Source organism: Condylura cristata, unplaced genomic scaffold, assembly GCF_000260355.1.
Source record: "Condylura cristata isolate star-nosed mole 26May11 unplaced genomic scaffold, ConCri1.0 scaffold00036, whole genome shotgun sequence".
Classification (NCBI taxonomy): domain Eukaryota; kingdom Metazoa; phylum Chordata; class Mammalia; order Eulipotyphla; family Talpidae; genus Condylura; species Condylura cristata.
In genome coordinates this window covers 11,893,001-11,913,447 of record NW_004567137.1, presented here as the reverse complement: position 1 = coordinate 11,913,447, position 20,447 = coordinate 11,893,001, and the positions used below count along the sequence as shown (strand labels likewise).

At 47.8% G+C, this 20,447-nt stretch overlaps 1 protein-coding gene across 1 annotated transcript in view; it reads right to left on the bottom strand.

Annotated features, from left to right (window-relative positions):
- Positions 1–2,262: 2,262 nt before the first annotated feature.
- The window catches only part of GUCY2C (guanylate cyclase 2C), a 50,227-nt gene continuing 32,042 nt past the window's right edge, over positions 2,263–20,447 (bottom strand). Inside the window, exons 18-27 of the mRNA XM_004693256.1 lie at positions 20,128–20,265; positions 19,569–19,657; positions 16,926–17,017; positions 14,848–15,006; positions 11,112–11,304; positions 9,554–9,728; positions 7,327–7,425; positions 5,209–5,303; positions 3,291–3,367; positions 2,263–2,437 (exon numbers count right to left, since the gene is read on the bottom strand). Coding sequence (XP_004693313.1) covers positions 2,263–2,437; positions 3,291–3,367; positions 5,209–5,303; positions 7,327–7,425; positions 9,554–9,728; positions 11,112–11,304; positions 14,848–15,006; positions 16,926–17,017; positions 19,569–19,657; positions 20,128–20,265 — 1,292 coding nt within the window. The remainder of the gene's footprint in view (positions 2,438–3,290; positions 3,368–5,208; positions 5,304–7,326; positions 7,426–9,553; positions 9,729–11,111; positions 11,305–14,847; positions 15,007–16,925; positions 17,018–19,568; positions 19,658–20,127; positions 20,266–20,447) is intronic.

The window sequence follows — 20,447 nt, the reverse complement described above, 5'->3', positions numbered from 1 at the left end:
TTTCTAGTACTTGACTTTCTCTTGAAATTGTTTTAACAGAATATTTCCTTTTGTGCTTTTCATATAGAATTCATTGGTGAGCAACTAAAAAATATATATCCTAACTCACGATTTGCTGATGCATTATTAGGGGGTTAGAGAAATTTACAGCTGGAAAAGTGCAGTACCAATATGTGGTCCCTGCCTGGGCCTCACTCTTGTCCCTTTTATCACATACCCTCTTTGCTACCTTCTCAGTGGACCAGCTGAGCTGCATTAGTTGAAGGGTCAAAGGCTTTGCACCACCATGCAGCTTCTGCACTGGAGACAGACACTGGAAACTTTGAGAGGTCATCTCATCCATGCTGCATTCACATTACAATGATTTTGAGTTTTTGCTGATTGGTCTTACAATGGCTAAATTTTCTTCATTTTTAGGATTATGTATAGAACTAGGCTGTAGGCTAGAGGTCTGTGTGGGGGGGAGGAAGGGGTCACAGGATTCACCAGAGACAGAGTGGGGAGCAGAGCAGGCAGATCGACGAAGTACACTGCTGAGGGGAGCAGCAGTTGAGACTGGAGAGGTCAGCTCCCTGGCCAGGGATTGCACTGGCTCTCCCAGTGATAGCACTGAGACATAAGCCCTATGCCACCAGGGAGGACCTACAGTGGCCTCTCCTGTCTCACTCGCTTCCCCACTCAGCAGTATATTCCAGCAGATCTGCCTGCTCTGCTCCCCACTCTGTCTCGGGTGAATCCTGCTCATGAGCTCTACTTGGTTCCTGTGGGCAGAACTCTTGCATGACCTTGACTGGCATCTGGACTTAGATACTGAAAGGCAGGTGAGCGCACATGTGCCTTGGGGGAACACGCCAGAGGGCTGGGTCTGAGCTCCAAGAATGTGAGAAAACAGGTCATACGAGCAAGCAGCCACATCTGAGAAAGATAATAAAAAGCTTATCAAGAGACTTGTCTGGGTGTGTGCGCAGGCTCGGCCATCTGGGGCTGGACACGGTGTTCCAAGAAATAGAACACCAAGATACAGAGCTAGAATAGGTCAATATGCTGTTGTTACTGCTGGAGACTGTCTAGACAGATTAAGTCAATATGCTATTGTTTCAGCTTGATAATGTGGAGTATATGAAGAGCAAAATAACGATGCACTGCATGCTGGCTATAGCAGTCGTCCCTCTGGGTCATCCTTCACAGGCGTGCCCCACATACGGGACCCACCAAAGAAAGGTCCACAGTTCCCAAGCCCAGTTCTGTTTCTCTCTCCCTCATAAGAGTGTAACCTGGGAGAAGACTGTTTCCATACCTTCAACAGCAAACCAGATCCTGGGGCAAGAAGAAATCAGTACATGCTCCTGGATGAGTAAGATGTTCACATCTCCATCTCTTCCCCAGTGGGCGATGGCCATCATCCCCCACGTGCCGAGTAAGGACTTGTGCTGCACCTTAAGTGATCCACCTCGCCTGCAGGAGGTAACTACCACTTTGGGTTTCAGCTTTTCCAAGGGGTGAGCACTGCAGTTTGACAGCTGTTTGAGGGCTAGTGCTGGTCTACGCGACACTAGTTGGCTTACACACTGGGTGCCGCGAGAAGAGGCTGGAGCAGCCGGCTGGGTGAGGTAAGGGGTTACCTGCAGAGGTCAGTGCTGTTATAGGCCAGGACTGTATTCCACGCCGTCCAGGGCAGAAGGCCAGACAGAATGCCCTCCCTGGGGCTCTAGTCCAGTGGCAATCTAGCTTTTTGCCTATTTTTCAGGAACGGTCGCTTTGTTAGCCAATAGAAGATGATGCACATTCCAGGGAAATGGGTGGAAACAGACACACCATGAGCTTTCTGCTTTTATTCTTGCCTAATATATACCCTGTTTTCTACAAAAATTAGGAGTTTATTATAATTTAATAAGATATTTAAAATATAATTGTGAAATTAAAAAAAAAAACCTATCATGCATCTGGATGGAAAAAGAACCAGTAAACAAAACCAAGCAAAAATAAATGAAATGAAAACTAAATCTCCTCAACTTCCTCCTCTTTCCCAGGGTGTCAAGGGTGAAGCTGCTAGAACAGCTGTTGAGCTGAGAGGTGCCAGAGAAAAAGGTAATGTCTGCAGGGAGCGCGCCTCTGATCCCCAGCACCGCCTGCTCCTGCCAGGCGCAGGCTGAGCAGAAGCCCCAGGGCCGCCTCAGTCCCACTGCATCTCGGGGTGTCTGGGGCTTCAGGCCCAAGTGCAGCTGCACTAAGTTTGTCTGAGTTGTCAGACTTCATGTAGGTCTAAAAATGGGTGCTCTCCTTGTCCGTCGTGTTCAGCTGCAAGTACTCCAGAGTGCCTTTCTTGTAGCTGGCTACCCGGGTTGGTTTTCGGTTTCTTATTCCTGCCGCCTGCCTTTTCTGTAAAGAAGTGGCAAGCATGTCTGAAAATTCCGCTTGCAGGCGCTGCTGATTCTCCCTGGAAAGAGAGTGTGAAGGGAAAATCTCAACCACTTATTCCGAACTGTCCTTAGCTCCGAAATAATCAGTTACGGTGCCAAGGTACTGTGCAAGGAACTGTGTCCGGCTCTGGGCAGCTGCAGAAGCAGCAGCATCTATTTCGAGTGGGAGAGTCTGTTTCAATTTCATATGCTGTGGGCAGTATGGGGTCTCCCTCTACCCCTGTCCCACCCCCGCCCCCAAGACCTTGCAAACTGGCTGCTCCCACAAGGAGTTCAGAGGCTGGGTCTTGCAGGGGAGAAGGCTCAGGCTGGAGGGAGGGTTCAAGGGCCTGGGGTAGACCCGAGGCATGTCTAGGAGGGGGCCAGGTGCCCATGCCTGGGAAGTGTGGGTGGTTTGGGCATGGCTGCCCGCTGTCTGGGTCGCACAGCCAGGAGTCCCTGAGAGGGGCTCTCTGCCACAGCCACAGGCCTGGGCGCAGGAACTGATCTCCAACCAGATGGCCCCCTGAGCCACTCTGGGATTCTGAATCATCTTCCTTACTGCACAGGGACTATAAACTCCAAGCAGAGACTAGAACTACAGCCCTGGGATTTTGCACCTCATGTTTTCATGAGGTGGCACAGCAGAGGGTGTAGGCAGAAATTTCGAGGCCCCTCCAGCACGCTCTGGTCTTAGCGCCCACCTGTCTGATCCACCTGAGCCAGCCTGGGCCTAGCAGCCAGAGGTGGGGTGTTTCCAAGCCTTGAGTGTGGGGTCTCCCACCTTGTCTTTAATATTATCACTCCCTGGCACAGCCCCTGCTGCAGCACATCCTACAAAGCCCAGCCCCCTCACCCCCTCCCACCCCGCCCCCCAGAGGCCACGCTTACACAGTGGGAGGGGCCGGCAGGCTGTACACCTGGTCCTTCATCCCGGTCAGCCAGTAGGTGGTCTCTGTTCCTCTTCCCTGTGGGACAAGAAAGGTGAGATCACAGCGGCTGCCGGTCCAACAAACCTGCTTGCGGGGGACATTTCACCCCCACGTTCCTCCTCACTGCCTACATTTCAGCACCCATTCCTGCCAGGGTCTGCAGGAGTCCAGCAGGTCTTTATTTCCAAAACCTTTAAACCACAGACATGGTTTTTCAAGGTAGTTGTCTTCTCCTCCCCCCACCCCGCCCCGCCCCCAAGACTATTCAAAACACTAGAGCAACGTCCTAAGATCTCTACATTAAAAGAAAACTACCTAACTGTTTTCACGGTCCCCACTTTCTTCTCTACCTTTTGTTGCAGATTTTGCCATAAATTTAGGCCATGGTTTCCCCACCTTAAGCTTAAGGTAAGTTATAAATATGTGTGTACCATGACAAATGCTCATTACCCTTGGGGAGCCCATCTGGAGGTCATAAAATAATGGAAACTTAACTGGAAATCTAGTTTTTGCTGAAATATTTGAAAAGCAGGCTGAGTGGGGCTACATTTAAACACCACTCATTTTTAAAACCGGCGGTGTGGGCCCTCCTTGGTGGAACAACTGGTTAAAGCGCAGCGGTATGAAGCTCTCACAGCCACTGCAGCACGAGTTCGATTCCCAGTCAGTTGGATGTGTGTGGGGACATTTCTATGTGCTGAAAATTTATGGCGAATTCAAGAAGTACATAGGACACTTCCCGTGTGGGATATCTCCCACACGGCAAGGCAGTGCTGCACTCAGCTGCCGGAGACAGTCAATAGCTGGCTCAGGTCAGTTATGAAGATTGTAATGAACTTTAAGAGGTGGCCTGGGACTGAAGAGGACTCTGGTGGCTCTAGAGGACTGCCAGAGATAGGTGACAGTCTGGAGGAGTGACTCACGAACATGTAGTGCTCATCTGTTGCTCAGATTGTTAAAGAGCCCTTGCTCAAACAAAAATGTTACACAGTGGAATACTGTTCAGCTATAAAAAAGGAAGAAATCCCACTATTTTGCAGCAACATGGATGGATTTTGAGGGTCTTCACTATTCTTAGTGAAGTCAGTCTGATACAGAAAGATAAATATGACTTCGCTTATTGGTGGCCCATAAACAAAAAAAGTGACTAAACTAACTAGATCAAAAGCAAATATAAACTGCAAGGCCAATTAGGAGTTACCAACAGGGAAGAGTGAGTGGGTAAATCCAGGTATAAGGGGACGATTGTATGAAGAAGAGAGTTGAGCTTCTAGAGTAAATTTAGCCTATATATAGATGTTGATTTATAATCACGTACATCTGAAATGTATATGTCATAATGTATATAATTACTATGTTTGTGTTCCTGATCTACCAGAATCTGACTTAGCAGGCCCCAGGCAGAGGCCCAACATCTAGCTCTGCATCTGGAGAGGCAGCAGATGGCGCCAAGCCAGAGGTCTGAGGCCGCACTGCAGTCCTCTGGCCTAGGCTGCAGGACAGAAGGGCACCGCAGAGAGGTGGCATCTGCAGTCCAAGCAGAAAAGTGAGTGAGGAGATGGGGCTTTGACGCAAGTTACATACATCCTGGTCCAGCCTGTAGCTGTCAGGCTTGGAAGAGGAGCTGGGGACAAAACTTGGACACGTGTGGAAGAAAGCGTGGCAGCATTTTATACCATATTGGTCATAGTTCAAAAATCTTTGGGGCTCTTTGGTGCCAATCAAATCTCTGGACTCCCATTCCTTGGGGGTGGCTCACACCATGGTGGGTGAGCATAGCAGAAGGACAGGAGTGCTCCTGCCATCACTGTCGCTGATGCCACCTCCAGGCAGCGGGCCCAGGTGTACAGGTCAGTGCCTTCTGTGGGATGCCTTACCTTTAAGTAAGTTTCTCCTCTCACTTCATACAGGAACTGGCACTCAGTTCTTCTCAGGATGGCTATGGTGGAGCCGCTCACATGGATCCTCAAGGCTGGAAATGAAAAACAGAGTAAGTGAAGATCTCCATTTTCATATCCCTTAAATGGCCACATTTGTGCTGGAGGCGACCGTGGATAGGACTTGAACACTGGGTGACCTAGGAGCTGGACCCAGGGCATCGGAAACCCCTCTCCACAGAAGTGGCTTCTACCCATGGTTCCCATCATTTTATGGACTCAACAGCCCTGAGAGTTGGCTGTTGCTGAAACCACAGATGGTGTCATGCCTGACCCAGGTACGGCCTCTGGATCAACTTTCAGGGTCTGGGTTAGATCTACCTGTGCTCACTCATGTCAAGCCCCATAAGTCAGCTCCCTCTTTACTAAAACTGCCACCTGAAATCTGGACTGGCCTTCTCTGGCTGCTCCCTGGCCTCTTTGTAGGGGTCCGGCTCAGGGTTTCACCCCAGGAGTTCCTGATTTGGACTTTTATTTTAGGTGCTGTCAACAGCTTTGCTTTTTTAGTGAAAAGACACTTCACATTCATTTCTTTCCCAGGAGAAGAGAACATCTAGCCATGGCTTTCAGGGTCCTGAGTGAAGGGGCTACCAGATTCTGCTCCATTGATTCCCATTCCATCTCAGCATGGCTTTGGGTTAAGTATGGCACTGAGCTTGAGAGTTGGAACTTGGTTTTGGATCCCTGCGTCAAAATTCCAATAAGTTGGTCCTTCCCTGGTGGCACCATGGGTTAGAGCACAGCACTGTGGGGCTGTCCACAGCCACTGCAGCATGAGTTAGATTCCCGGCCAGGGAGGTTACCTACATGGCATGGCAGACCTCTCCTGCCCACTGCTCCTCAGCAGTGTATTTCAGTCCAGTGCTTGTTCTGCTCCCCACTCTGTCTCTAGTGAATCCTCTTACCAGCTGCACCTCTGGCCTATACCCCAGTTTTTTAATGCCTAAAAAAAATAATTCAGGAAGTAGCTAAATCTTGGAGCAAGGTGAAGCTGCAAGTTCATAAGGCCTTGCTTTTCTCAAACCTTAGTCTTCTAGGAGGGTGCTCTCCTGACGACCCCCTTTCTCAACAGGGATGCCCCGGATCATAGCAACCCCATGTCGCAAACCTACACTTATCAGAGGCTTGCTAAATGCTTAACATGCATCACCCAGATCTTTTTAGACACTCTTCAAGCAAGGTTGATCCTTAACTTGTATCTTCAGCTTTCTGAGGCCAAGAGATGAACTAACTCCCCCACAACTTATATATTAGGTTGCCAGAAAAGGCAACCTTGAAAAACAAACAAACAAACAAAATACTTCATGACTACTGGCACCCCAGTAGGTAGTGCTTAGCGGTTACATTTGTAAACCAAGCACGTGTGGCCCCAACCTTACACCATGATTTTCTAGTCAATACTATCAGGTGATAAGAACATTGCCAAAATAGCCTTTGACCACTTTTGTGGGCCCAGCCACCTCTCCCTAGGCTTGGCGTTCTCAATCGAGCTCTCTCTCTCTCATGCATTTCAGTCACTATCACCACCATTGTTTATCAGGCACCCAGTACCTATAGCATGGGAGCTCTTTCGAGCCAGGACAGAGCAATAGAGGCTTTGGCAATACAGGTAAATACTTCTGTTGTTCATTACTGAAACGAATTCCCAGGAAGCTCAAATAAAAGGGGTTGGGGTTGGAAAGTGTCAGGGGTTACTATCGGGGGGGGGGGGGGAGCCCCTTCACTCAGGACTCTAGAAAGTGCCAGATGTAGCCCACTACGTTTTAACTTACATGTCTCTTTGCTAAATTTCTTGACTATTCAAGAAGGTGGAACACACCAGGATGCTTTGCAGCTGAACCAAAATTAATAGAAAAAGGGAAGAATGATTATCCATGAATAGCAATAAAGAAAGCAAAGGTCACAGGGTTGGTTCACACAGGCTCACAGTCAGCGTGGAGGGTAACGTCAGTCTTCATGTCCCTGGCACTGAGTGCCCCCTAGTTGTGCATTTTACCCACAGGTCCCCTCTGCTGGACGGAATCTTTATCCTCTAAGAAAAACAATCTTCCTTCTTACGGAGGCCAGTGGATTCCATCCTCGAGGCTGTGTTGACTGTGTCTCCAAACAGGCAGTAACGCGGCATCTTGATCCCCACGACTCCAGCAGCACAGGGACCTGACGTGGACAGAAAGCAGGCAGGGAGGTAACAGAAATTGCAGAGGAGGGCAGGGGGAGTCCTCTCAGGGCCAAGTGGCTACACACGAGCCACCGAGGGGGGGTCATGTAAGCTGTGAGGTTGGCTACAAACGCGCCTGCCTGCCGTGGAGGAGCATTATGGACGCCTGCTGTAAGGAAGTAAGTTTGCTCTGGCACCAAAACTGTATCTGCATAAGAAGGCAGCCAGAGACTCGCGGCCAAGGTAGAAGGCTCCCAGAAGGCTGAAGACTTGCCCACTGCTGCTCGGGGGTGCTAGCTGGGAGCTGACTGCTGGCTGCACACACGGGCGTCATGGAACACCTTTGCTTTATTTCCTTTCGTTTCAGTCAGAGTACCTCCTCTGGAAGTGGGGCACCATGATGCAAGACCCAGAAGACAAGGCCTGGCACAGTCCCCCTCGAGCAGGCCCTGTGCAGCTGGAGCAGAGGGATGATGGCAGCAAGGGGTTAAAGATCTCAGCCATTAAAGATTAACTGGGAAAGTGCAAATTCAGGTTTTGGACAGAGGTGACTAACTATTGATTCCCAGGCTGACTTAACTGAATTTTGATCTACAGAAGTTTGTTTTTAGATTTGTCCTACAGTATATTTTATTTTTGAACTTGGGGGGGGGCAATAAAAATACTGGATTGCACATTTTTTATTCTATAGTTCTTCTATGTCCAAAACCCTTTAGGATTGATGCAAAATAATCAAACATGAACAATAACTAAAAGTAATAATAACCCAAAAGTGGAAGGAGCGGTAGAGCCATTTCTTAACCAGATCTGATGGGGACAGAGCCTGGTGAGCCTCATTACAGGTGGCTCCTCCCCAGTGGAGTGAGAAAGGGGGGCAGGGCCTGGTGGAAGAAAATCCCTGCAGATACCCTGTCTTTTACTGGTAACTCCAGCCTCTCAGAGCTTCCTACCTTCAGGTATGTAACCCAGTAGCTGCGCCCCTCCCGCCCAGCACCTGGGCCCGGTGGGCAGCTCTGTCACTGGGCAGGTCACGGGGGCAAAGTGTGGGCCAGTGCCCAGCTCCCCTCTCCCTGGCATGACTCCACTGTGCTGTTGCTGTCTGTTCCTCCAGCTCTGGCAACTGGCAGAGTCAGGAAAAAAGACAGCATGCTGTTGCTGGCCAGGGAGCGGCCCAGAGATTTCCCCCATGTGTACATGGAAACATGGATGCCATCCTGCTGGGAGAGGCCACAGCTGTGTTCCTGGCAGTCACAGGTGGCAGCATTTGAAACTTCAGTTTACTGTCTCCGAGAATCTCACAGATTTATCACTCAGTCTTTACTGTCATGTCCTGGGCACTGAGGACACAGGGTGACCTTTGCAAAGGCAGCTGTCTGCTCCCTGCCAAGAAGCCTGGAATGACCTCTCAGATTTTCTGTACCCTGGATTGCCTGTGTGACTTGGAGGAGAGAAAAAGGAACAGTGGCGGGGAAACGATTGATTAATGCAAGGAAAGACTCTTCAATAATGGAGTGAGTTGGCCTTAGACACAGTGAATTTTCAGGAAACAGATTCCTGGGATCATTCAAAAAGCGGCTGTATTACTTATAAAAGCTATAAAGATAATTTATGTCCCTATAAAGATCTTCTAAATTCCTCTCCAACTAACTTTTTCCAATAGCATCTGTAACTCATCTTTTTAAATCTCTATGTTCAACTTTCATGGTTTCTGAAGTGACCATGGACCACTAAATCTAACCAGTTACTTTTTTTCTCCTGTGGAAAATCTAACCCACCCACTTAAGATACTATTTTAATAGGCAAAAGCCCATGATGGTGGGGGTGTCAGGGAGAGAGAACGGGGAGGGAACAAACAAGGGTGTAAATAGTGGCTGCAGAAGGAAGCCTGGAGTTTCAAATTTACTAGGTGGTCAGTTATGACAGGAGCTAGTGCAGTCAAAGGTGTGATTTCTTAGTTGCTAGGAGCTGGGTCTAAATTTACTAGGACATACATATTGGGGCCTCATATTTGACCAAGAGGGCCAACCCTCAAATGAAAATGGATTACATCTGAAGCCCCTTTACCCTTTCTGGCTTATGGGCACACAGTCCCATGTGGTTCCCTTTGCATAAGAGCCCAGCCCCTACCAGAATGAACTCCAATGCGAATCCATATTGGGAGGCCAGGGAGATGTTCCAGCTCAAAGGTCCCCATGAAGCTGAGGATATCCAGGGCCATCTTGGCGATGTCTACTGCATGCCGGTTGCCATTTCTCTTGGGCAAACCACTAGCCACCATGTAGGCATCACCAATGGTTTCTACCTGTGGAAAATGTTTGTCATCAGTCAGTCTGTCCTCAAAAGGCAAAGCAATGAAACAAGCAGTGGATCACAGCAAACATGAAAGTTTTCGAGAACTCTGTATAAGCACAGCTTTTGGGACCAGTTCTATGCAGTTCTAGTTTCAGGGTTTTTATACGCCAGCTAAAGGGATGATAAAATAGCTAAAAGGGGTTTTACTCATAAGAAAGCATTTCCCATTACTCATCCAGATGCGACAATTCTATAAATGTTGAAAGCCATCTTTAGCACTTAAATCATTTTTCACATATTGCAAAAAATATTTTTTGTATGGCGATTCTAAAGACTTCTCATATAATAAAGGGGCTTATCTTAGTGGTATTGTATAAATATTTTTTAGAAATGGCCTTTTGACAAATGCTTTAGAGAAATCCTCTCTGGGATTAATGACCATTATGACAAACTGTTGTATGAGTGGTCTCTAAGCTTTACTGAAGGATATGGGGTGGTTTTTAGACATATTGTTTGCCTCATTGATCTTCACAATAACCCCATGAATTAGGCTTATTATCCCATTTTACAGATAGGTAAACTGAGGTTTGATGTAGATCACAAAGGTAGGAGCAAATTAGAATTTAACTGAAGAACTCTAAGGCCAAATTTACTTGTTTTACATGATTAGCTGCTTTTCGAACAAGAAAATGGGTGAATTCAGTTCTTTACTCTTCTGAATTAATGCCCTCAACTCTGGTTCCCCCTGCCATGGTGGCACAAAGGGTTAAGTCTCGGCATTAAGAAGCTATCAGCAGCCACTGCAGCTTAAGTTTGATTCCCAACACACCTGGCACAGCAGACCTCTCCTGTTTCGCCTGCTACTCCCCTCAGTAGTGGATTTCAGTCAGTCTGCCTGTTCTGCTCCCCACTCTCTCTGGTGAACCCTCTCACCCCGCCCTTCCCACCCCTCTCCCTGCCTACTCCCCAGTTGTTGTATGCATAAATAAATATTTAAAAGCCCTTGTTTTTTTAGCCTTCTTTGAATGATACCAGCTATTTCAATAACAAGGTACCAGATGAACTGATTCCTTACTTCACTTATCAGATTTTTGGTGTCTTTTGTGCTTCATTTGCAATTAGACATTGCCACATTGGGTGATTTGGGAGCCACTTTCTCTCAACACAGTACCCCAAATCTAATCCTGCTTACTTTGTTGCTTACACTGCTTGGTAAAGTCATGTGGTTATTCTGTCCTCTGACCCTTGGTCCTCTTCATGCTTGGCTGAGAGTCAATCACCAAATCATCACATTTTGAATGAGAGCTGACAAGACCTGACTAATACCAGAACACCAGTTCCAGCTGCTGCCCGGGCCCCACACTGGCCCCCACCCGCCAGGTGACTTGTTTACCTTGTACACATCATGGTGATCGAGAATATGGTCAAAACTCTTATAGATGTCATTGAGCATGTCCACCACTTCCATGGGGGTGCTGTACTTGCAGATGGTAGTGAAACCCACAATGTCGCTGAAGTAGATGGTGACCTCCTCATACAGCTCAGGCTCCACGGTGCCTTTCTCCTTCAGAGACTTTACCACTAGTCTGGATGAAAAAAAGGCAGAAAAGGCCTTCACCTTCAGTAACTTTCTCCTTTTACCTCAGTCATTGAGCCAGTAGTAATTGTCCAAGGACTCTAAACATTGGAATTTCCAGGGATGTGGGTGACTAGGAGCATAGACAGTTGTATATGTCACACACCTGGCTCTATTACAAACCTAGACCATATAGTTTGTGTGCTTGAACTCAGATGAATTTAGCATATTTAGTATTGAGCATAAGGCGCGAGTACACATAATATCGCCGTAAGCCTAACACGTACACCCTTGGCCACTTTCTGCCTTTGTAGATGGCCAGCTTCTTCCAGACCTACCTCTGCACCCAAAAGCCAGGAAGGAGGCTGTCATTAATGTAAAGGCTTGAACCACTAGAGCAATCAGATCTGACTTCCTCATTAGAGTCGCCACGTTTTACTTCCCTGGCGTATTTAACATGGCAGTGTTTAATATCACTATGGAAGAATAATGCATTTGAAAGTGAACTTTGATCTATTCTGAACCAGAATGTATTTGATATGCTTTGAACCATATTTGAGTCCTTTAAAAGGCACAATCAGGGCCCACCCTGGTGGTGCAACGGGTTAAAGCACAGCACTGTGAAGCTAGCCAATGCCACTTTAGCGTGGGTTGGATTCCAGTCCAGGAGGTGACCCACATGGTGCAGCAGACCTCTCCTGTTTTGCCTGCTGCTCCCTTCAGCAGTGTATTTTGTCGATCTGCCTGCTGGTGAAGCCTCTCACTGCCCCTGCACTGCTGGCCTGTTCTGTACGCATAAATCTTTAAAAAAATAAAAGCCACAGTCAGTCACCATGTAAACAAATTAAAATGATGCTACAACTCAGAAGTCTGAGAAGACAGTATCTCTGTGGCAGAGCTAAGGAGCAGCGTGTCAGAACCTGAGAAAGAGCTCCACACTGCCTTCATGAGCCAGGTCACACTCATTGAGAAAATGGGGTGAGGGGTGACATGAGGCAGTGTGCTCCCTGTCTGCCCTTGGGGTCACTGTGGGATGTACAAGGCTGTGGAAGCAGAACCTGGAAGCGGGGAGTTTGGACCCTGGAACCAGAAGAGGGGTCATGGAGAACAGATCATTTTATAGATATTCACTGATGAGAAAAGTGACATTCAACAAAAAAGTGTGACCTCCACGTGGTCCCACAGCCACTGAGGCTGAGCCAGTCCCAGAGCTCAGTCTTGCTTTGCATCACACTGCCCTATGACCTAGGCCTGGCATATTCAGGAGCAGGGAGGATATGGCGGCTAGGGAGGAATGCCAGGCTCACCCCCCATAACAGCCAGGAGCCATGTGACTCTCAAGGTTCAGTTCAAGACCCTAAGAAACGTGGGAGAGGGTAGCTTTTCAAGAGGTATAGACACAAAACGTGGGGCCTTGGAAAAATGTTCCTTTGGAGAATGTATTTGTCCATCCAAAAGTGGGCTGATGTCCAAGACACACAACTTACAAGAAGCTAGTAACCCATTCACAAAATGGGCAAAAGACCTAAATAGACACTAATTTAAAGAAAACAGAGAGATGGCCAACACGCACATGAGAAAATGCTCATTGCTTATCAGGGAAATGTAAATCAAAACCACAATGAGATTACCTCACACTTGTGTGAATAGCCCATATCAAAAAGACCAGTGTTGGTGGGAATGCAGAGTGGTCCAGTGCCTATGGAAAATACTATGGAGGCATCTCAAGATATTAAAGATAACTCACCCTATGATTCAGCAACTGTACTGCTAGGTATCCATCCAAAGAATTAAACCACCATTTTAAAAAGATATATACATTCCTATGTTCACGCAGCCTATTTATAATAGCCAAGCTATGGAAATGTCCAACACATGATTGGAGTGAGAGATGTGGTATATACACACAATGGAATACTACTCAGCTGCAGTGAGGTGAATGTTTCTGTAAGTTATCCAAGTGCGTTGCAGTGGAGTCCTGGTGTAGTGCAGCTACGGAAGATCTATCTGCATTTTAAGATCCATTGGCCAGCCAGTAAAACATCTGCCATCTAGCGGTTAAAATGGCACATTGCTCCAAAGTTAAAAAATGCAGAGGCCCTGAGCCAGCTGTTGCAAATCATCTGAGTGGCTAATTCATTGGTTGAAACCACTGATGATAGCACCGTGGAAGGCAGCCAAATAATCAGGATGTTTTTGTCACATCTCAGCATGACAGACCAGGCAATGAATTATGCATCATATAGCTAAAGGTATGGGTCCCTACAGAAATCACCACTTCGAAAGTGCATATTCAGGGGGCCAGCCTATTCCCAGGGTTCCATACCCAGGCCCCGATGACATGGGCATTCTGCATTCTAGGTTGCATGACTGACCAGGGCATGCATGTAAACCCTATCACTTCAATTGACAGAGACACTTTTCTGGTTTAGAAAACAGCTCATACAGTCTCAGAACCATTCCTTCACTAGTGGAGAATTATAGATGCATGGAAGTGACAAAATGATAATGTAAGGACTAGCTACAAGTCATAACTCCAGTGAGTTAACCAGGGGCATACAACAAAGAACACTCAGGGTAATCCCCAGGGCCAGCTTGTGAAGTAGATGAGCAACAGGGCTAGCACTGCTGGAGGAGGTGGCAGAGAGGAGATGACTACCAGATGACCCTCAGGCTGGACCCAGACACCTGAGCTCCTTGGCGCACTCACCTGTGCTTGGTGAAGTAGGAGGGTCTGCTGTGTCCCTACTACTGCTGCTGCAAGCGCATGGCTTTGAGAGACCAACATGCTGCTGAGGCCATCTGGACAGTGTGCCTGAACCCAATGGAGGCTTCTGTAGAAATTCTGGTGGGCAGGTGCAGGGGATCTTAACTCGCAGCTGTCCCAGACACACTCCGAGCCAGAGCCGCCACCTATCTGGAATGGGCTGCCTTGTTCTTGGGGCTCTCCCGGCCCTCTGTATCTGGACCATTTTAGAATCTCTTGGCAGAAGTCCTGAAGTTGTGACCCAATAGCTTTGAGATGACTTGCCTGAGATCGTACATCAGTAGGAGACGGTGCAACATGACCTCAATTCCCACTATTTCCTCTAATTCAAGAATGTCAGGCTTGTCCTTCATGGAATAGGACAGTTTATTATGCTCTAATGAGAGAACATCACTTCCTGTTGGAACTGATACGGACACCTTGGCCAAGCCTGTTTCTTTGCTTTCCACATTTAATATCTAATTAGGTTAACAGTCCTTTGGCATGACCACTCAGGTATTATTAGCTAAACTTAATTATTACTACTGAGCGCTAGAGGACCGATACTCACAAAACTAACCAGTGGCTGGTGACTCAACCTTCTTTCCTTTCTCTCTGTCACGGTAATACAGAACAAGGCTTAGCAAAATATGTGTATTTTTAAACTCAATAATGTGTTCATGAATGTGCAAAAGAAACTGTCTCAAATCACTGAAAGAAAAACAAATGCTGGAAAAGCGAGCTTTGCCGCTAAGGTAGGAGGCACAGCTGTGGGCAGCTGCGGGCAGTGATGCCAGTGGCACGTACCTTGGGAGCAGCATGAAGTTCAGCCTGTCGGCTCTGTCCCTCTCTGCCTTGTACAGCTGCGTCCTTTCCTCCACCAGATGCTCCAGGTTTCGGGAATACAGCTGTAGGCGTCGGATCAAGGTGTCCATGTAACTTTCATTCTTCTGGTCATGAAAAAGGCTGTGGGTAGTGACAGATCATGAGCTTGTTTACACTGCTAAGAAAATGTGAACGTCCAAGGATGGACAGGTTGTTAAACCAAAGTGGCCAATAAATATAACAACTAATTTAACATTGGGGTGGGGGGATCAAAGAAATAGAAATTAGAAGAAGAGCAAATGTCAGAAAGGCCATACTCAACGTAGTAAGAAGGAAAAGAAATACACAGCGTGATCTCCCTAAAGGGTCAACAGGAAAATGTCCTAAGTGCTGAGGTGGCCCATGTTGGTCAGCCCATGAGCTCTCATAAGAATTGTCCAGGAAAAACCATCACGAATGCAGTGAAAGCTAACTACGAAGAAAGTCCAACACCCTATATAATGGTAGACATTTGAAATGTGCAAATCACCTAAGTGTGTAACCACAACGGGGTTAAAATACGGTGGCAGGATGAAGTCACATATCATTCAGTACACAAGAAAAGAGTCAAATACACAACAGGACCCCCCACGGTGAAGTGAAAAACTCAGTTTACAAAACAGCAAAAATTATCATCTCCATTTTTTTTTTTTTGAAAACTGGTGGCCATTTATAGGACATACAAGATGTTTCCTCTTGCTTGCATATTAACATTTTCTGAAATTGTAATAATCATTGGCAGTACAGGGAAAACCTTAAAATACAAAGGCTCTAGCAGTGACCAGTGTAAGAGAAAAGCCAAGCAAGCAGAGCCGAGACTCCGCTTAGCGTAGAGAACAGAGCCAGGTCCTGGAGCAGAAAGCCTGCAGCTGGATGACTTTGTTAGGCCCAGGGGCCTCTGAGCAGAGGCCTCTTTGCAATCGGCAGGAAGCACAGTGTGGCTGCGAGGTGGCTGGGAGGCAGGAGGCCTGCCCATGGACACTCATAGCCCATAGGCCACACTGTAAGGAGAGCTGCGAGACAGGCATGCCTCCATAGCAACCCCCTGGGTGAGAAGGATGATGGTTCAAAATTCACACATTACTGAGTCCTTCTGTGAACCCATGTAAAGGAAGCAGCTAGGTTTGGGGTTAAGAAAAATAATTCTTTAGTACGTTTCCTGGGAGATCCTTATGGAAAACACGATGGGAAAGCCTAGTAGAACAGCTGAGGGAGCAGGTGGATGCTCGAGTGTCCTGGAGTGGTTTTCTCAACCTTGGCTGTACAGTCACCTGCAGGGCCGTGGCAGCTCCTGAGGTCACCTGCTCAGAGATCAATGGAACTGACTCTCCTGGGCAGGACTTGGGCAGTGTATTTAAAATCCCAAGTGACCTCCATGTGCAGCAAGTTTGAGGATCACCCTGTTGAAGGCCAAGCATCGAGCCAGTTTATCCTCATGTGTTTACATTTCAACTGCACGCATTCGATCTCACCTGCTCTGACCAGCAGGTCCGTGAAAGAATAAGCCAGGCAGGAATGACATCGCTTATTGTTTCCTGCTCCTTTCCTACACATGATGGTGAAGATCGCCACTCAGCAACAGCCCCCTCGCTCATCTGCAGCCCTGGGCTTCAGCCCCTCGGGTATCTGGACAGTTGACTGAATGAGAAGCACAGACAGAGCAGGAAGAGATGCAGGGGGGCATCTTGTTCATTCCAGTCTGATGCTGCCAAAGCCAGAAACCCACAGAACGTACTGCCTGGTTTCCCTCATCTGGGTGACCGAACTTACTCCAGGTAAAGCCTTATGAGCTGCAGAAGTATCAATTTCTAACACGTATGATCAGAATTTAAGTTTTAAGCAAATTTTGCCCTTGAATGTTTTAACTTTCAGGTGATTATTTCTCTGAAAAATAGTCTATTAGTCTCTGTAACATCTTTATTCCCTTGAGACAGGTCTGGCAAACAGCAAACACTGTCATTCCCATTGCTCAGATGCCACCAAAAGTCAATCATCATGAAAAGTAAGAATCACAACAATACCCAGATATCTTGGCCAGAGTATTCTCAATTTTCTTGAAATCTGGTCTCTTTTCTGGATCTTCCTCCCAGCAGTTCTTTACAAGGAGATACACCTGGGGAACAGAGGGGCGGGTTAGCTCAGCGGCTGCGATCCTCTTAGTCTCTTCCACGGTGGCAGTAACCAAGGCAGGGGGGATCTCGCTGTGACAATGAGGACCTGCTGCCCAGCCCCTCCAGTGGGAACCAACCAGGGCCTGCACTGCCGTGTCCAGACCACATCATGTGCCCTGCACTGATCGAAGAGATGGTACAGACTTGGAAAAGGCTGGATCTATGGTGAAGACAAAATGCCGTATATGTCTTTTATAGTATTTATGTTGGAGACAGCAAGAACTTGTCTGGGGCTGGGCGTATGAGGCAGTTATGCCAAGAGCTGTGGACGGTGGTTTTCCACTTTGGCTGACCATGGGATAGCCCATGGAGCCATTACCAACTTTTTAAAGCCCAGGCACCACCCAGGAGATTCTGCTTTAACTAGGTTGTACAGGGACCTCAGTAAGGGTTTCAGATTTTGCAAAGAGAAGTATAGTATATGCAGTTAAACTTCAATTTCAGATAAACAATGAATGACTTCTCTAGCATGAGTTTGTCCTCAAGTTGCATAGTCAAAGTTCTCCAGGTGACTGTAATGCCCAGTTGGCTGAGATAAGAGAAGGGAGGGAGGGGGTGTGGAGGACAGGACATGGATATAAGAAGTCCATCCAGCATCATCTCACTTGCTACTCCTTTTACTTGATCAGAAAGCACGGAAGAACCATTTGTTTAAGGTTTGCTGATTACCCTCACCGATGACCAGATGCCTTGCCTGAATGGGTTGTTCCAGGAAACTCTGGGACAGCGATGCCACTGTCGGTTGCCTATCTCACCGCTAGAGGGTGCTCCTGCCTTGGTAAAGGATCTGCTGGTGCCAGAGAGAAAAAAGGACAGAACCACCCAGAGCGCTGGTCTGCACAGCCCAGGACTGGCCCTGCAGGCCCGCCAAGTCCTCTAGTTCCAGGTTTCTGGTCTACTGGAAATAGCCACCAGGGGATCAGACTCCTTCCAATTCCAGTGCTATCCAAGGTCAGGAGTGAATTGAGGACAGTGCTTTGTTGAAGAGGTTCTTACACTACGTGTGGACATATTCTGACTAGAAGGGGCATTTGAGAAGGGATATTCTGAGCATGTGGAGGAACCCCAGGAGCCAGAAAGGCAGGAGGGAAGGAAGGAATGAGGAGACCAGAGGAGCAGCTGCATTTCAGCTCAGAGCTAACTGCTGAAATGGAGCGGAGGAGAGGAGAGGAGAGGCACAATGTCCATTCATACCCCAGTCTGGTCATGAGCCACACCTGGCAGCGGCTGCTCATAAACTGAAGGACGCTGTCTTCATCTTTATCCCACAGCGAATAAGAGCAAAAATATTTGGAAAACATTTTACTTTATCTTCTGGAATTCTTCAAAGTCAAAAAAAAATTCTAAAGAAAGAAAATATTTTTTTCTATACTGGCTTTAAAAGGCTTTGTGAGGGAATATTAAAAATGCAAGGAGAGCTTAGTGAGATAAGCCAAAAGGAAAAAGAAAAACACCAGATGGTTTCACTCATAGCAGGAGTATAATGGACCAGGCGAGAAAATAATAAGAATAATGAACAGCCATATACCAGAGACATTCTGTGGGGGTGGAGTGGAGAATGGGATCAAAAACAGGAGGGTGGGGAGGGAAGTGCACAGGACTATGGTGATGGCACATGGGTGACTTGGTGATGGGAAACCTGCAGGGATTACAATTGAGATTTAAAAAAAATGTACAAAATGATGTAAAAATAAACTGTTAAAAAATACACACACACAAAATGCAAGGAGAGGGAGGGAAATGTACTGGATGATGGTGATGGCACATGGGTGATTTGGTGATGGGAAGCCCAAGGGGATTGCAACTGAGATAGGAAAATGCACAAAATTATGTAAAAATATTATATAAAAAAATTTTAAAAAATAAAAGGAGAGCATTCCATTTCCATGAAAAGATGGATAAAAACAGTGAAAGTTTCCATCTCTATGGCCTCTAGATGTGGATGTACTTATTTTTTAATAAACTTAATGAGTGTTTCATATGGACATCGAGCTCCTCCAGCAAGGGGACATTTCTGTGGAGCCAGCTTCCTGAGCTGAAAGAGTGGAGGAGACCTGCGGAATGCACTGGGCTGAGAAGGAGCCCCGGAAGGAAGACACGTTTTAGGGACCTGGAAAGGGGGCTTTGTAGTGATTAAGTCAGGCATCTTGAAGTGGGGAGATGATTATCTTGGTGGGCCGGAATACAATCACACTTATCCCTCTAGAGGAGAGTGCAGAGGGAGATGAGACCAAACAGAAGGGAGCGTGGTCACAGAGGCCGAGAGTGGACTGCTGTGCCATAGCCAAGGGATGTCAATAGCTGCCGGAAACTCCTGGAAAAAGCAAGGCTTGAATTCTCCCTTCAACCTCTGGAGAAAACGTGACTGCAGCAATTCCTTTCAGACGTCTAGTCTTCAGGACTGTAAGCAAATAGATTTCTGCTACTGTAATGCATCAAGTTTGTGCTATGTTATACCAGCAGCTCAAAGAAACTCAGAGAGAACAAACTCACCTCCAGCTCTTTTTCCTCTGCCGTTTCCAGGAACAGGTCTGGGCGGAAGGGTTTTGGTTCATTGGCGTGTTCCACTCTGAAAAGCTTCTCTGATGGGACAAGGGGGTTCACATTAAAAGAAAGGGTGAAGGAAATGCTGGCAGTGGCCCGACTTGGAACTGGTTCTCTTACCCAACAGGAGCGCTGTGGGTCTAGGTCAGCACTCAGTAGGGTGGATGGTGAACGCACCCACAAGCCACCAGCTGAAGGGGGGCTCCTTCCCAGGTCACCTTGAGCTCAGGTCACTTGGGATCCACTGCCCTGACCCAGGCTCCAGCCAGCCCACCCAGGAGCTGGCATCAGGTGCTCAGCCAGCATGGGCCGAATGGATGGCACCACCTCCCCTCCCGCGTACACTGCTTCCAGAGCCCTCTACCTTTCACACCACCCCCTGTGCAGGGCTCCCACAGATAAGCCACTGCACTTGCCATCGTGGGGACCGAGTTGTGGGCACGGCTGACAGACGTGGAGCTCGGTGGCCCGGCAGGCTGGTGGGCAGATCACGGGGGGATGCGCTCACCTTTCTGGTCTCGGCAGCAGCGCGTGTAGAAGGTTTCTCTCCGCAGGATGATCTCCTGCGCGATGATCCCATAGCTGTACACATCACCCTTCTGAGAGACGCTGGCGTGGCGCAGGTGCTCCGGGGCCATCCATAGGTCTGCGCTCAGCAAGGAGGGTGCAAAGTGGGTGCCGTGAGCGGCTCCTAACCTGTATTGGGCTCTTCCGTCCCTACCTCAGGTGCCCAGGCCAGCAGAGGCCTGGGGTTCACATGGGCCTCAGGAGGCCTGGGGTTCACATGGGCCAGCAGAGGCCTGGGGTTCACATGGGCCAGCAGAGGCC